Below are 17,897 nucleotides of genomic sequence, written 5' to 3'. Positions count from 1 at the left end.
GCAATATATTGTTCTTGTGTCGTACAGTCTATACTATCAGCAGATGTTCCAATATATTCTGACATCCAAAATACGTATACTTCTTAATATTAACTTATAACCAACCCCCCACCTGCCGCCTCAAAATTACCATTGCACTGACCTGCATACCATGTAACTGTTGTTGCTGCTGTGGTCCCGTCAACCCACAAGGTACTACATTTATTCGTATCTACGCTCGCCCTCTGCCTGAAACCATATATGTGAAACTTATGTCTGTAGGCGTCAGTGTAAATGGCTACACCGTAGTGATACTAAGTATGTCTTGTGGTTTGGTCCGCTTGGAGGTCGGAACCACCCGATCCCAGCAAGGTCACAAAGGGTTCCCAAATATCAGTAGGTCTGGATCTTCTGGGCATTAGCTCCCAATAGTGTTAAAGCTGATCCTTGCAATAAACTACAGTATTTACCCACGCAGCTACCTTGGGGGGCTGCTGCTTTTTCCAGTGAATTGCCACTTGTCGTTTAGCCAGTAGTAGCAGCATGACTGTAAGCTTACGAATGTTCTTCGGGACATCAAGGACAAAGTCCAGAAGAGCTATTAGAGGGGTAGCCTGTATCTGAATAGTAGTGATCTGGTTAATATGAATAAAAAGATCCATCCATAACCTTTCTATCGGACCACATTCCCATGATAAATGTGCAAAAGTAGCTCTCTCAACGCCGCATCTCCAGCATCTTGTGTCTGGGTGTATGCCCATACGGTGCAGCTGAAAAGGTGTGCGATATAGTCTGTGCAAAAAGTTAAAGTGGATTAGCCACAGTCTATAATTCGGGAAGAGATTTTCTAATTGCGAGCAGCAATACTGCCACTGTTTGTCTGTAATCACAAGGTTATTGTGAGAAGTGTGGCTCAATGATTAGAGCGGCAGACCATGATGCAGAGGTCTAGCCCGGGAACAGGGTTCAATTCCCCGCCTCGGCGGGTCTTGGGCTCAAAATTCCACGGACCTGATAATTCTCGCCTCGGTGCCTATTCCAATCATGGAGTCCCACTCTGCAACCCTGGGTAATAGCTTGCTTAATCTCCACAACGGCCCCCACAACGCTAAGGATGCCTGGCCTCCACCTTGGAGGTGCCCAGGAGTGGACGCCTCGCAGGGAAAGCCAGGATGGGTTCCACAGCGGTATTCATACAAGCGCCTTGAGACCCTTGCGGGTGAGTAGTGCGCTGTACAAGTATCAATTTACATTTACATTGTCCCTTTCCCAGTCCGCTTTGGACGTAGGCACGACAATAGGCTACTCCCCTTGTGTTGTACTGTAGATACATGTAATTATTTCTGAGGAGAAGGGTTGGACAACACATTTTCAAGAGCCTGCAATATAGGGGGTTCCTGAGGGAAAGTCTTATATCTAGCTCGGCATGCAGCCCTGATCTGGTAGTACAATAGCATGTCCTGTGTGTGTGGTGTTGCCTTACCCTGGCCACCAATGGTTCCGTCGCTATTGCAAACAGCAACAGCGACAATGGACAGCCCTGCCGTGTGACCTCTGGTTACTGCAAAAGAATCCAATATCTGCCCGTTGACTCTAACTCGTGCCGTTGGTTTCGTATATATCAATTGAATCTGCTTAATAAACAGAGGACTAAGCCCCATACGAGTGAAGAGGACGAACAAGAATTTTCACTCCAATGAATCGAACCCTTTAGTTGCGTCCAACAATGCAGCAGCGGCCTTTACATGGTGTGCCAAGTAGTGGAGAAGCCCAAACATTGTTCTTAAAATACGAGAGGTTGAACGACCCAGTATAAAACCGGATTGGTCTGGAAGCGCTATATGCGGGAGCATTGGTTGCAACCTATTTGCAATGAGTTTAGCATAGATCTTAGCATCCAAATTAATTAAGGATAGTGGACGATATGAATCTCGCATAGTGGGATCTTTGTCTGGTTTCAGCAGCGTAAATATTGTAGCTTCCCGAAGTGTGGAAGGAAGGATACCTGTTTCCAATGCCCCCAAATACATCTGCAGTAAATGGGAAGCTAGAATATCGACGTATTCTTTGTAGAAGGCTGCAGTGAGACCGTCTGCCCCAGGTGCCTTCCCAGCTGGCAGCTGCTTATAACTTGTCTAATGTCTTCCACAGTTATAGGAAGCTCCATATATTGCCTTGCACCATCATTAAACCAGGCCAAGACCAAAGTATCAAGATAATCAACTATTTGAGTCTGAGAAGGACTGATTTCAAAAGTGTACAGAGGTTCGTAGAAATGGGATATCGTACTTATGATTTCAGGGGGCGTATTCACCAACTCTCCCTCTACTGTGCTAATTTCGGTTATATATTCTACACCCCTAGGTGGTCTAAGTAGGCCTGCTAGCGTTTTCCTGGCCCTGTCTCCCTCACCGTATCTCCTCACCTGTGCGTGCTTTAGTAGGTATGCCGTTTCCCTCTCTGCCTCTGCCTGAAATTCTGTCAATTTGGATCCGATCAATGCCGTAGTGGTAACGGAGGGGGACTGTAGCTGCAACCTTTCTAACTCCCTGAGTTCGCGCTCAAGTCCAAGTAGTGTGTTTCGTATATCCTTGAGTACACCTGTTTTTAGTGCTATGCAATCTCCCCTTATCACAGCTTTAAACGCTTCCCACAATGTACCAGGTGACTCTACTGTGCCCTCGTTCAGTGTGAAATAATCTTCTATTTTCCCTTGCAATTCCTCTCTAAAAACTTGGTCTAACAACGCACCAGACGGGAACCTCCAGCTAAACTGAGTTATGTACGGCCCTGGCACTTTAATTTTCAACTGAGTAGGTGCATGATCAGAGAGAGTGAGCGGGTGGTGCACAGCATCAGTTACTCAAGTGTGTATGTCCCTGGAAACCAGCCAAAATTCCAGCCTCGACCATGCATTGCAGTGGTATGTCATACATGTACCTTCCCTAAGTGTAGGATGTACCGCTCTCCAGGAGTCCACTAAATGTCTTGCAGCAGAGTCACCACTTTCGGGTGATGCTCCCGTGATGTCAGCTGTGTCCGAGAGAACTACATTAAAATCCCCTCCCCATATGAATGCCGTGTTATGCAGCGCTTGCACCTGCTGCCAGATGAAGGAGAAGACATTTGGGTCGTCCATGTTTGGACCATATGTGTTAATAATCACTGTGGGTGTACCATAAAACGTGCCCTGGAGTATATTGTATCGTCCTTCCCTATCATGCATTGTGTGATGAGTCCACCATTGGAGTCCTTTACGGATCAGTAATGCAACCCCTCTAGAGTAGTTAGAGTAACCAGCCTCCACCCATTTAATATTCCTCAGCATGCCTACTGTCGCCTTTGTCAGGTGGGTTTCTTGGAGTAAACATATGTCCACCTCATGTCTCTGAAGGAAAGAGTGTATCAACATTGACTTTCTTCGGTTATTCAGACCTCTAACATTCCATGTGAGGCATGTCAGGTGCGTCATAGTGAGTGTGAGCAGCGTATATATTTGTGCCTCACTTTTAATATAAATTCAGTTGAATTGAAAACAAAAGGCAGTGCAGTTATAATATAGTTCCGTTTGACAATATACCTGGGTTGACATAGAAGACCAGAGATTTTGGTGCGTATCTGCTGTATCTGAATTTTACATCTTCGATTAGCATCCAGTAGGACCCTGTAAACTAACTTCCCCAACTCCCACTTCCTACCCACACCAACCCCCCAATCAGGTTGTGAAATCCCCCCAAATTCCCCATAACTGTGAACAATTACTCCCCAGATGTGAACCTAAGGGATTCATCCCATGGGGGTAAGTGAGGCCGCTGGCGGGACTCCCCTGCACTAACGTTAGGGTGGCCGACCTCGTGTCTTGCTATCACAAATCGTATAGCCAATATGACTCTCAGCAGTTCTAGCGCACCGCCCTGACTGTTAATAGACATATTTACAGTTGGAAAATATTTACATGGTATAGGAGCTATCTGTACCTTAAACTATGGAAAAACTGTTATATCAACACCTCATAAACAAGACTTATCTGCATAGCAAACATCCAGGATTTTGATCCTCAATCATTGTCACTCAGATTGTTTTCTGCTTGGGAATCCTTTATCAACGCTCTCTGTTTTTGTTCCTTAGCCATTTGCTCTACGTACGCCAAGGCAGCTTTGGCATCAGTAAAGAAGGTTGGCTTGCCCTGTCCCTGAATCTGCAGCTTGGCAGGGTATATCAACGAGTATTTTGTTTCGATCTGAAGGAAAATCTTCTTCGCAGGCATGAATTCCCTGCTGGCTGCCTGGACTTGTAGTGTAAAGTCTGGGTACATGGCGATGTCATTACCATTGTACTGTATGGCCCCTTTTTCCCGCGCAAGTCTGAGGATCACATCTCGGTCCCTGTAGTTAAGCACCCTCGCCAGTATAGGTCTCGGCAGGCCACCTGGTCTCGGCCTGGGGCCCAGCGTTCTGTGAGCATGTTCTATTAAAAACATGGCGGACAAGTCTGTTCCAAAAAGATCTGTCATCATTGTCTCAATGTATTTTGCCATATTTTGTATGTCCGTTGTTTCAGCAACACCTGTGATTAGTACATTGCTCCTCCTTGATTTGGCTTCCAAATCTTCATTCTTCTGTCTGATGGCATGCAACATACTGTCCATATCTCGCATTTTCTAGTCCATGTCCGTTTGTCCTTCTGTCTCCGTTACCCTGGTTTCTAAGACTCTCATACGGCCCTCCTGCTTTTCCACTCTTTGCATTATCATGTCCATTCTTTCCACAAGGGAATCCATTTTGGAGTCTATACCTTGAAAACTTGTTTTGAAGTCCTGAAATATTGATCGGATATCTTCATCCTGCGGCGAGGAACTTGTGGTGCCCTCAGTTTGAATGTGTCGAATGGGGTCTCCATCTGCCGTTTTATTGGATTTCCTATCGAAGGTAATCCAAGGTTGTCATGTGTCAGGTTTTCCCATCTTGGCCAGCTACTGGTATGATGATATGGCGCCGTTATATTTGTCGCATGCCTAGCAAGCTACACCTAGTTCAGCTGCGTGGCGCTGACCTCCTGTTATCTTCAACCTATGCCTCTCCAATTTCCATAGCAGTTAGCCACACAAGGTAAGTAAAATGGCATATGTAGTACAGTGCACTGTGCGCCACGGCTTCACTACGATGTCCCACTCACTCAGCCGCGCCAGATGTGACATGCACTATGTCTTGTCTCACCACTTAGCCAGTTGCACTGCCTCCCTCTTACGCCCAGACAGCCCAGAAGTCGTGATGGCCACCTCACCCATCTCCCTCTGGTCCCAGCATGCCCGGAGTTTAGCAGGTTGACGTCTTTCAACCACTGCCCTCTGGGGAGTATGGTGGTGCTGTCCTCCACTTTTAGCTCCTAATGCTGTCTCTATTTGGGGGGCGAGCTTGGCAAGCGTCTCTTTGGGGTTCCAGCAGTGTGTCACTCCCACATCCTCCTTTCCGCTCCTGTGCCTATATGTGGCTCCCTCCAAGCACGTCCAAGCGGGCAGGACCAAAATGCCAGCTCCACTTACAGGAATCGCTCTAGTTACAAAAGTCAGTTTAGCCTCAGTACACTATTTACCGCCTACCAGAGCTGTTCCCATCTCCATGCTCCTGCAGTGAAACTCACCGCAAATTTCCAGTTATTAAGCACCCCCGAGCAGCATGCCCCACCTCAGTGAACACTGGTGCTCATGTACATTAATTATATCATAGGGCCCAGAACGCCACTCAAGAGCCAGCAGTCCGCACAGCCAGCAGGCAATCCAGCGCTCAGCGAGAGACACGTCCCGATAAACCTCACAATGTTTCTCAGTCGCTCTCAAAACTGGCGGCCCAGACCATTATGTTTCCTACGCCATTTCATTTCAGTATGCACAAGCAGCGGGAGCTTCTCTGCCAGTCCTCACGGTGCATATGTATCACTGCATGCCTCCCTTGTAATTCTGAAAGTTGTCCTGGCCGACCCTCCGAGGGCACACCCCCGCTTACCAGATCAGCGGCAACCAGCCTTGTCTGTCCTCCCTGATCTCCGTGTGGGCCTTTTTCCCTTAAATGCACCCAATATGTCCCACACCACTGCCCGGCCTTACTTGCATGAGTTCAGGGCCTCACAGGCATGAGAGAGCCGGGACTTCTGCATCTGCCTCGGCGCCACCAGCCTCACTGCATCACCTCCAGGGCCAGCAATCACGCGAGTCACAGGCTTGTCTGGGCAGCCTCTGTGTTAAGCTGCTCATCGCCCTCTTGCTCCCCTTACTCCAAATTAGTAGTCAGACGGGCCACTGAACTTCCGCTGCATACACGATCCTTTTCCGCCCCATATGTATACGATTTGGATACAATGGACAGATTAATTATGGATTAATTCGGGTCAGACGGCGGAGCCGCTCTAACTCGCTGCCATTCCGCAGCTCGGCGAAACCACGCCCCAGACAACCATCAAATTAACTAAACAAAGTTAGCATGCTGTAGACACCTACCCTGCCATGTGTAGGTGTTAAAAATAAAATAAATAATAGTGCTGCTTATGGCACCATTCAGCTGACTTGTTGTGGATGACACGTACAAGGATGTGTATTAGTTATCTAAGAATAACACCTCAAAAATTATTTTAGACAGTCTTAACAACTGTACCAGCAAACTCACTGGCTACCAAGTATAATGAAGTAATCCATGATGTCCAAGGTCACAGAAAGATTAAATAGTATTGAGGCCTTGGCTTCACTATTGTCCACCAGTATTGGCAGAACATCCAGTGATAGAAAACATGGATTCCTTCTGTGACCTGTTTGGAAGTGTGCTTGCTAACCATCCAGTAGAGTGTTCTTTTCTGAAAAGGCCTAAAGTTGTATCAAAATATTTTTTCAAAATTACTTGCCAAGATATGGCAGCAAAGATTTTGGCCAGTAGTTGCTCAGCTCATCTGGTTTCCTTTAGGGCTTCACCAGAAAAGGTCCCAATGTGATGTCTCTCCAATCTACAGGTGTGGTACTGTAAAATATGGAGCTGTTAAAACAGCTCTCTAGAAGGTAAAGAGCAAAATACCTTCATAACCTTGGCTTCCCAAAGGTATTTTCAAAGCCTCAGCATTAGTTACTCTTTATTATAGTGTACAGTTGCAGTACAATGATGTACTTAAAATAACTTAAGGTAACTTAAGATATTACATAGAAAAGGTTAGGGCAACTAAGCCAGCAATAATGACATGAGGGGAGGTCATGTTCTCATGCTTTATTTCAGCCTGGATATTTATTGTCTTATTTACAAAATAATGTAAACTATCCTCATTGAATTATATAGAGTGTGAGGGTGTCAAAACAGCTATAATATAATTCATTTGAGAGATTTGCCAGGGCCGGTTTTTGGCCAATTTTGTTATAGGGCCGATTTTGCAGCTATTAAACAGTTGTAGATAAATGAGAGTGGGCCTAACTTGTAAAAACCCTGCCTCACTTAATAATGGTACTAAAAACTGTTTCCTAATGTCGGCGTAATAAAGTGCATTGCGTCTTGGATAGAAAAATTATCACAACTACAGGGGTTGGAAGTTTCAGGTTTGCCCCAAACTGGAAAATAACCCAAAGAAAAGTGAATAATATTGAACCTAAATCTAATTCAGAGATGGCGATGGAAACGGATTGAAAAAATTTTTAGGTATGGCTCAAGGAGCAAGGAAGTTAACAGAACATAATTAGCTATGAAGCAAGGTTTCTTCAGCTCCAGTTCCTCCTGTTCCAGTGATAACCTACCCAAAAAGTTTTTCTTAGTCCAGCTCAAATCCTCCTTTTTAATAAGATCAGGTGACAAATACATTTCTGGGCGTCCCAGTTTTGAAAACATTTCTTTGATATAAACTAACCAGGGTACCCTATCCACCTTCCCCAATGACATACAATCTCTTACAATAAGGTGATTCAGTGAAATCTCATGATTTAACCAGGTTTTGACCCAGCAAATCAGAGGGGCAACTTTCAATTGATCAGTAACATAACCCAACCCCAGTTTAGAGTGCAGAGAAAATGTAGGGGTAGATTGGGGAACCACTAGTAGGGATCTTAAAAATGTGTTTTCTGCGACCTGTAACTTTTCTTGAGGTAAAAAGCCCCACAGTGAGGCACCATACGAGGCTATAGTCAGACATTTGGATTTATAGACCTTTAAAAGTGCCTCCATAGGTCTCTTAAAGTGCATAGCAATACATACATACAATACTTTATAACACATGAAAGCCATAATAAACACACAGTGAAAGGCTCCATAAAATGACCAATTGATCATATACATCCGCCTCAATTTGGACGTAAACTTAGAGCAGCTGGGCACATCCTAATACACCCCACGGGACCCCCGCCTTTATGGCGGGCGGTCCCAAACCCCGCGGGGATGACGGGCGGACAAAGTCCACCCGTCATCCTAATTGGCCCCTTAGTGTGTATCATAATTTTAAAATTCATGATTGTATAAACATTATTAAAGTTCCATTCACTTGGTTCAAACCATGCCTAATACATAAATAGCAAACAGCGTTAATAAGGCCCGAATTATAGATACATCCAGGGCGACATGATAAGAACTCCATAAGTAGAATCATATCGGTAACATTCTGTGACATCCATAAAATGCTGGGTGCCTCAAATAATCAAACAATCCTAGATATAATATCCTGCAACAACATTCACTTTGTCCTGACCGTAATAACAACTCAGATAATGCGGGAACCTCTAGGGCAACCTGGGACAAACTTCTGTCGCCTGAACCAGACACTCATCAGGAACCTGCTTACAGCAAAAACAATAGTTGTTGTAGCATCGGATTTTAGTATCCTCAATGCAACCCGATATCTATCTGTGGCAAACAGTAAATTATTTACATAGGTCTAAAGAGCTAAAGCATTCTACAAGCAGACCTAAAAATCAACAACTGCAAGCCTGGACATAGTGGATCCTAAACTTAAATACATTATTTTTTAAATGCACTTGCTTAAAGTTTACAATTTTAGCTCGTTATCCCGTTGTTTCCATAGGTCACTGTCATTTTTAATGTATCTATATAGCCTATTGCAAAATATAACTTAACAAGGCCATAAAATAAATGATATAGGGCTCACATTAATTGTTAAAATTGTTATTAACCCCTCTCATGCTGGTGACGGAACCGTTCCGTCACGAGCCTCGGGTGGGCTGTGCTGGTGATGGAACGGTTCCACCACGGCCCGCTCGCCGCGCCTGCGCGGTGCGAATTCCGCGCCTGCGCTGACGTTCTGAAGAGTGGGTGGGGCCGTGACGGAACCGTTCCGTCACAAGCACAGCTCACCCGCAGGCCGTGACGGAGCAGGTCCATCACGAGCACGTGACCGTCGCGCGGCCCCGCCTCCCCCTTAGCGCTGCGGGGGTATAGCCGTCGCAGCGAAGGGGTTAATTACTAAAATTAATAAAATATACAAGGGTTATTTATTTAAATTTGCCTGGTAGAAGATAATAGCTTAATTTTAAAATATTGTTGATATAAACAAAAGTGAATTTGTAATGCTTAATACAGAAACAAATTCTCATACCTCCACTTTGCAGTCAGACCATTGGCCATACTGCCATCGATAACATGGATTCACAGGGCAGGGCTTGGTTTGCTCCATCTGTGAAGGGCAAGGCCTACCATCACCCTGACAAGGTTGTATTACTTTACGCCTTCGCACCATTTTGCCTTAAAAAGAAAAGAGATAAACATATTATTTGATTATTAGGAACCAAAATCTAAAAATAATCATACGGTGTTATGCCAAAAATATTTAAATAGAAACAGCGTTAAATTTATAGCAGTTACGTCATGGACACAAACACTTCACTTCATTCAAGCCACCCTTACCGTTCTCTGTCTAAACCACAATTTATTTTGTGACGGCCATTTCTCACTCTTTGTATCATCACCACAGATGCCTGCCATCTTCAAGCTTGTAGTGTATCCCTCCTAGGGTATCTACATTTTTTTAACTGCTTACCAACACCCTCCTTCACTGGCCTGCGGCATTATGCAGGCTGTCACTCCTTGACGCTTACCGGCTGATGTGCCTTATTGCAACCCAGCTCATGCCTTACTGGGCTCCTGTATTATTGCATGGGTCTACTTCCACCACCTTTTCCAGCTTAAGAAGGGCTTTCCTTGCACAGCTCCTCTAAACCCCATTCGTCACTGTCTAAACCCTGTTACCATTCACCACCATCTCACTATTAAGTCTAAGACAGCATTCAAAGGTTCAGAACCATGTTGCATAATAATTTAAATTATTACTCTCATGTACTCCTCTTCTAATTACCCTAGACTGCCAAAACACTTCCACTTTCACTCTGATACAATCTCTGGAGCAGATTACAAAACTTCCCCATCTGTCACATCCCAAATTCCCAAGAAATAGCCAGTTTCTTAGAAGGCCCTAAGCATTTCAAAGCATGGCCTATTACTAGATGCAGCCTTTACATAGCACCCTGGCATGTTGCTCTGCACCACTGCACAGGCTGAAAATGGCTAGAAGAGCATTGATAAAATACTATGGGTGTGGCACCCTGTCTTTGTCAGCTATCCTGCAGCAGATTCATTAGCGTTTTATACATACATTCATTACCTAATATGCCTGCAAGTCATTGTTAGACTTTGGTGTGGTTTCCCCTATTGTTTTGCATTCAGACCTACTGTTTTTGCTGACTTTGGTTTTGCTGGCATTAGGATTCTGTGCCATTGACCACTGCTGACCAGAACTACAGTGCCTTTGCTATTTCCCTAAAATCTGGTAAAATTGGCTTATCCACAATTAAGATATCTAATTTACGTATAAATCCCTAGTAAAGTGCACTACGTGTGCCAAGGGCCTGCAAATTAAATGAAACTAGTGGGCTAGCAGCGCTGATTTCGCCACCCACTTAAGTAGCCCTTTGAACATTTGTGTGCAGTTTTAAACTGCCATGTTGACCTGGCAAGGTAAACCTCTTTCCAGGCCAAATCCTTCCTTTTCAATACATATATATATCACCTGATGGGGAGGCCTTGGACAGCCTAGAGGCCAGAGTGTAATCTATTTAAAATGTAGGACATGTACTTTTAAGGAGTACATGCCCTGGTAGGGAAAACTTAAATTCGCTTTACACTACTGCAGGAGCTACTTCTCCCATAGGATAAACGTGTCTAGTACGTGCCAAGATATTGAGCACAGGTTAGCACATGCATTAATCTGATTAGGATTGTGGTTAATGCTTGACCAGGGCTCATACCCCAGTCAATGAGGAACCCAATTTCTAACAGTCATGAATGTGACTTGAGCAGATATTAATGCTACAAATGTTTTCATTTGAGAGATGTTAGTCTTTGATTGTTGACACATTTCTGGGCTGCCTGTCTCTGATTTTTGCAAATGTACCAGCAGACTGAAGTGGGCAAAGTGATGCTCCAACAAATACAAACCACGCCTTTCAAGACCATCATTCCCTGAGAGAAGACAATGCTGAAGACAGGCCTTTCTGTTGTGTAACATCGTGTGCATCAAACGGCACAAAAGTCATGCAGTTGCTAAAATAATTCTACTTTTACAGTTACTCTCACATACATCAAGGCTCTTTAATACAACAGTTCACTTGCTTTTTCACATAAATGAAACGTAATTGGAGACATTTAAGAGGCAAATAGACGATCTGCAGACCAGCAACCAACCTAAAATGCTGGCTAATGGATAGATATGAACTCAAAAGAAAAATGGTAAAGTCCTACGGCTGCGACACTGAGACACTAAAAGACACACACCACCAAGACAATTGGCAAAAAGAGAATGTACCATTAGACCTCTAAGAAAATCACTTAGAACTATCATTAGACAGACTAGACAAAATGATAGCTGACAACTTTAAGCGTTATTGACGGAGAGGGTACTCCATTGCAATAGTGACCAAGGGCCAGATGTAGGTAAATGACATTTACCGATTCGTAAATACCGCATTTTACCGATTCGGTATTTACAAATCGGTGAATGCCATGTAGGTAAATATTCGGTAACAATTACCGAATCGTTAAGATTCGGTAATTACCGAATCAGTATTTACCGGTTCGGTAATTGCCATTGATTCCTATGGGCCTTGAAGCCCATAGGAATCAATGGCAATTACCGAATCGGTAAATACCGATTCGGTAAAATTACCGAATAGTCAAGGGTGGCAGGATGTCACTTTGACATCCTGTTGCACCCCTGATTCAGGCTTGTGTGCCATGTGGCACACATACATGTCCTTAGGGCATGTACGTGTGCCACATGGGACAGGTGTACATGCACAGATTTGCATATACACAGGTATTCGTTATTTACCACCAACTAATAGTTGGTGGTAAATAACGAATCCTTAAGGCCCTGTGGCACTGTTTTCAGTGCCACCTACATCTCAAATTACTGATTCGGTAAATTTACCGAATCGGTAATTTACAGAATTGGTAAATTTACCGATTCGGTAAATTTACTGAATCAGTCATTTTTAAGGCCCCATGCATCTAAAACTCCAAATACCGGTTGGTAATGGCCAAAATCGGCTGTTACCGACCGGTATTTGGCCACCTACATCTGGCCCCAAGTTCCCACCTGCCAAAATAGTGCTCTGCCCACCAAATTTAATGGCGGGTGGACCTTAAGGTTTGGCCAAGCGGTGACCAAACTTCTCCGATGGCCATGGTGAACATCGGCCATCAGAGGAGCGGCTACAAATCCACTCACCAAATTTATATGAACGGACATGTAGTCATTGGTTACAGTTTTTTATAGCCACAACTGTAAATCCATTCTAATGCTCCCCTCACCATGGGAGGTGCCTCCCCTTGCAAGCGGAGCATTACTTCTTTTCATTTCAAAAAGAAAATCCAGTTTCAGGAGTTTCCTTTTGAAAAGAAAAAAAGAATACTGATTGCTTCAGGGCTCCAGCCTTACAACGGTGCCCTGCAGCAAACAGTAAAATGCATTAATAGGAACCGCTGTAATGGCAGTTTGTGCCAAAACCTTTCTAATGACTGCCAGTTAAGCGGTCATTTATAAATTAGGTGGGCGGCCTCTCCAACATGGGGATGGAGTAATTCACTCCATCCCCATGGCGGGATGACGGGCCACCTGTCCAGGTATAAATCTTTGCCTATGACTCTAGTAAGCCCAGAAATATACAAATAGCAGAAATCTACAATACAAATGCTGATAATTTAAAATATCAATTATATAGATTTTATAACATTGGCACTTGTTGTCATGCATATATTATAAATTTCCAGCGGTTGCTAAATTTAATATGTAACAAAAATTTAGTTTTGACCATGACCCACATTTATAATTTTAATTAAGCCAACATTCATGTTAAGCTGCATATTAAAAGCATATACAAAATGGTCGGTGTGTTTTAAAAGTAATTATTTGATGAGTTACTCTTTGGGAACAAGTCGGTTACACAAGATTGTGAAACTAGAACTAGAATATACATCAGAGATGGATCACGGAAGACATTCACTAGAATATAGATCAGAGAGGGATCACAGAAGACATTTGACTGAGTAGAAGAGTAGGTAACTTTATAATGCTTCCATGCATGTTCATGTGATCGCAGCAACATTACCTGCTTTTTTCCAATTCAGGAGTTTATGAAAATGATACCCACCTGTGAGTCCACATTGTTGAGAGCACTCAGACCAGGAAGACCAATCAGAGAGCTGGCAGTTCACAGGACATTCCACTACACATGACGTATTCATTTGCCAAGTCTTCTCTAACCCAAGCTTTATAAAAAGACAACAAACATTACAAGTCAGCATCATTTCAGTCAGACCAACTGATTTATACCAGAAATTACAGTAATCTGGATGATTTTAAGTTTTCTGTGAGGGTTTGCATATGTATAGACAATGGTGTGTGTAAAAGATATACTGTTTTTTTTTAAAATGGCATCTTCAATAATTGTTTTCACAATATGTAAAACACAAATACAGATGACAGGCAACCTTCAACTTGGATGATCAATGTGTGAGGCCCTTCAATAAAAATGTATATTTCTGTGTAGTTACCATGTTTATCTGATTGGATAGCTGGCATGATTGGACCACTGGACAATGAATGCATACCAAACACCTCTTACTAATCGGGCTACATGCCTACACCATGGAGACTGACTAGTAAATACAATCTTTTGTGCTTTGACTTTCAAATAAGTTCAAGGAAATCTGTGCAAAACATGTGCAAGTGGTAAAGTAAAATGCCCTATTTATGACACTTATGTAATACCCATTTAGAATGGGCTGCCTGTCACCTGGATGTCAGGATGCTGCTGGAATCTGAAGAAAACCATAAGAGACTGTCACCTTGTAAAGGAGAAAAGAAAAATCAGTTTTCTTCTGCGTCTGCATAGGTGAAGGCCATCCCAGGGTCATGAAGTCTGTTATTCATGATGTCACAGTAGCATGGGCACTAAAGGCATTTTGGAAGAAGAACCAGGAAGACTGGACTTTGACTGGATCCCTTGCTGAAGAAAGCATTTGAGAATCTTGGCTCCCACAGCTCTCTGTTCTGAGTACTCTGGGAATGGCTACTGAGGATTTGAGGACTATGGGCGTGACCAGGAAGAAAATATAAAGTCTTTCTTGAAGTTGGATCACTGTCTTTTTTTGATGCCTGGAGGAGCCAAGGCTATCCAAACAGGCAAATCAATGGCAGATGATAATATCTAGATTGTCGCCCTCTGAGATTTGAACTTGATGGTATTGTGAGGTCTCCAAAACCAGATATCTGATTAGGCATATGATCTTTTGAACCACTGCCTGGCACTGCTGACAATTTTCTACCGTTGAAATGTTTCAAACCTCAGAAAGTCGCAAACTGAAATATGAGGGAGTGAATAGGCAGAAAGTGATTTTTGTATTGATGGGGAGTGGTATTGGAGCAGCCAACTTCAACTATTGGCTATCATTTGTCTTTCATGGTTTGCTATTGCACAGATGAGTTGGTCTGTCAAAGACATGATATTTTGATGATGATTACATGTTATGTTATGTTGATGATGATTACATGTTATGTTATGTTACTGTCCATTTATAATGCGCACTTACACCAGACGATCTGTTAGCGCTAGGTAGCCAATTAAACTTTAGCCTCAATTACTGGTACGCCTTTCTGAAAAGCAGGAGTTTCCTAAATGTAGCAAGATCCAAAGAGGACCTAAGATTCAATAACAGGCTATTCAATAGGGGCGATAACGGCAACCCTACGCCCTCGGATCCTTTGTTTTTTTCAAGGGGGAATCGTCAAAAAATGCAAGTTGCTTGATCTTCAAGCTCTAGTAGGGCAGTATTTTGTGATAATGGCCTTCACAAATGCAGGGTAAATCAGGAACAGGGATTTAAAAACAATGCAGCATACTTTAAACATTAATCTCTGTACAACTGGCAGCCAATAAAGGTCTATTGTTGCCTGGGAGATGTGGCAGTGTTTGGGCAAAGTGTATATCAACCGAGCAGCCTGGTTTTGAATTAGCTGGAGCCTGCAGAGGAGGATTTTGGGAAGACCCAAGTAAATTGAAATAGCATAATCTAATCTAGACATGAGAGCTATGATTACTTGCATCAAATCCTCCCTAGTAAGACATTTTTTATCATTTTTATGCGACGTAGCTGGCAGAAGCTAGCTGTTGTCACTGCTCCTACCTTCTGCTTAAAGGAGAGTTCTGCATCTGTTATGACACCCAAGCTTTTTACAGTTTTTTTGGGTGTAGGTGGAGAGCTAATTTCTCTAGGCCAGAACGATGGGGACCAATAATTCATCTTACTCTTTGTGAGAATTATCTCAGTTCTATCGGGATTCAACTTCAGATGATTGCTGTTCATCCAATCTCGGAGGAACAGCATATTATCCTGAAACAACTGGCGGGATGAGCGGCTGTCATTTATCGTGATTTGCAGTTGCATGTCATCCACATAATCAAAAATGTTGATTTATTTATTTTTGAGGGCATTAATCAGGGGGCAAATATAGATGTTGAAAAGATGGGGAGACAGAGAAGAGCCTTGAGGAACCCCACAATTTAGTTGCACCTCTGTGGACGAGAAAGGAGGAAGCCTGACTGAATGAGATCTAGCCTTCAAAAAGGAGATAAGCCAATTCAGTGCTGAGTCTCAGAAAACTGCAGCACTAATCCAGTCATCCAGAATGATGTGGTCAACCATTTCAAAAGTCTCAGACAGGTCCAGTAACACCAAAACGTGGGAGTTGCCATTACCTACCTCTTCACACATGTCATCAACAACAGACATGATCACCGCTTCTGTTGAGTGTGCTGGTCGAAATCCTGCTTGCGCAGGAACCAAGAAGCTTGACTCTTCAATGAATTGACATGGATGACAGGCTATGTGGGCCTCAAGTAGTTTTGTAAAATAGGGTAGAAGTGAAATAGGTCGGACCTTTTTCATATCCATGGGATCTGCACCAACTTTCTTTATGATTGGAGCAACATTTGCTTTTTTAAAGGACCTAGGAATCACCCCCAAGTTGATAGATTGATTAAGAAATGACAGTATACAGTCAGGAAACCAAGTACATACTGCTCTTATGACCTTCGGGGGGCAGATATCAGTTGGTGAGCCAGACTTTACCTTTGTTAATAGGAGGGCTAGGTCCTCTTGCGTTAAGTTGGGGAAGCATGTAAGGATTTGACTATTCACCACATCCGTGGATAGATTGTTAAGAGGAGGACAGGGAGGAATACTGTTCATAATGGCCTTAATCTTATGTACAAAGAAGGCATTCATAGAATCACACAGACCTTAAGTGGGTAAGACCGGCAGAGTAACTCAGTTGGGTTATAAAGATCGGAGACTATCTTGAATATCTCTTTAGATTTATTAGAGGCATTCATGATTCTGCCTGTGAAAAAGCTTACTTCAGTTTGCCGAAAAAGATTTCTTTAATTTCGAAGTTGTTCAATGTACCCTATTTTCAGGTCTGGTGAGTACCTCAACCGCCACTTCCTTTTTGCTTGCCGGACGTTAAGCTTGACAATTTCCAGGCCGTCTGAGAACAAATGGATTGGCCTCATGGTGCCTAGGTGCTCAGGATCTACAAAACAGTGCATGATCGTTACTGGCCACCGTCAGCCAGCTTGCAAAGTCATGCGCATAGGTTTCTATATCTTCCTTCGGAGTGGGCGGAGAGTTTTTTTAGATTCTCACAGAAGGCTGTGAGGTGAGCCCGAGCCCAATTCCTTGAAACAATAGTGGGAACGGTAGGGGGATTTTTTCATTTAGGCAGACACTACAAAGTGTTGTATTTCTATCTAGGACCTTAATTCGATATTACCGATTCATGCCCATGTGCGGTTATAATCAATAATATCCTTACAAAGGCATAAGAATCATATCCATATTCAGTAATAGCCCATGCAGTACAAAGCACAGCACGGCTACTCCCATCGATTCCTAGAAAGCACAACGCGTTCTTTAAAGAAACCAAGCCTCCAGCAGCCTAGGAAATTCCCCCCCTGCTTTTGTTTTGATTTGAACAAGAACTCCTGGAGTCCAGCAAGAACTGTTAGTTCTTAGTGATGTCTTATGTCCAACCTTACGTCAAACCCAGCACCTTTCAGGTATAAAATACCAACAGTTGCATTAAGCAAACACACGATGGTTTGGAGCAGAGCTGCTATCTACTTGCCCGAGAGCCCAGGTGATGCGAGAGCCCACGGAAGACGCTCTCCCCTTTGACGCAATGGAGAAGCTACTTTTTCTCACGCCGAGAAAATCCAGCTCCGGTGTTCCCGAGTCACCCTTGCGGGTTGCTGGGAGATCGAGTCCTGAAGAAAGAGATACCAGTCCTCCCAAAATCTATTACTAAGGTACGGAGCTGACCAAACCCGTAAA

The 17,897-nt window shown here is 43.5% G+C and overlaps 1 protein-coding gene across 1 annotated transcript in view; it reads right to left on the bottom strand.

Annotated features, from left to right (window-relative positions):
- THSD7A (thrombospondin type 1 domain containing 7A) overlaps positions 1-17,897 on the bottom strand; it is a 959,544-nt gene that overhangs the window by 63,962 nt on the left and 877,685 nt on the right. The window contains exons 20-21 of the mRNA XM_086941983.1: positions 13,655-13,772; positions 9,547-9,692 (exon numbers count right to left, since the gene is read on the bottom strand). Coding sequence (XP_086798109.1) covers positions 9,547-9,692; positions 13,655-13,772 — 264 coding nt within the window. The remainder of the gene's footprint in view (positions 1-9,546; positions 9,693-13,654; positions 13,773-17,897) is intronic.

Source organism: Lissotriton vulgaris, chromosome 10 (assembly GCF_964263255.1).
Source record: "Lissotriton vulgaris chromosome 10, aLisVul1.2, whole genome shotgun sequence".
NCBI lineage: Eukaryota > Metazoa > Chordata > Amphibia > Caudata > Salamandridae > Lissotriton > Lissotriton vulgaris.
The sequence above is the reverse complement of the archived record's forward strand: the minus strand, read 5'-3'. Positions and strand labels throughout refer to the sequence as shown.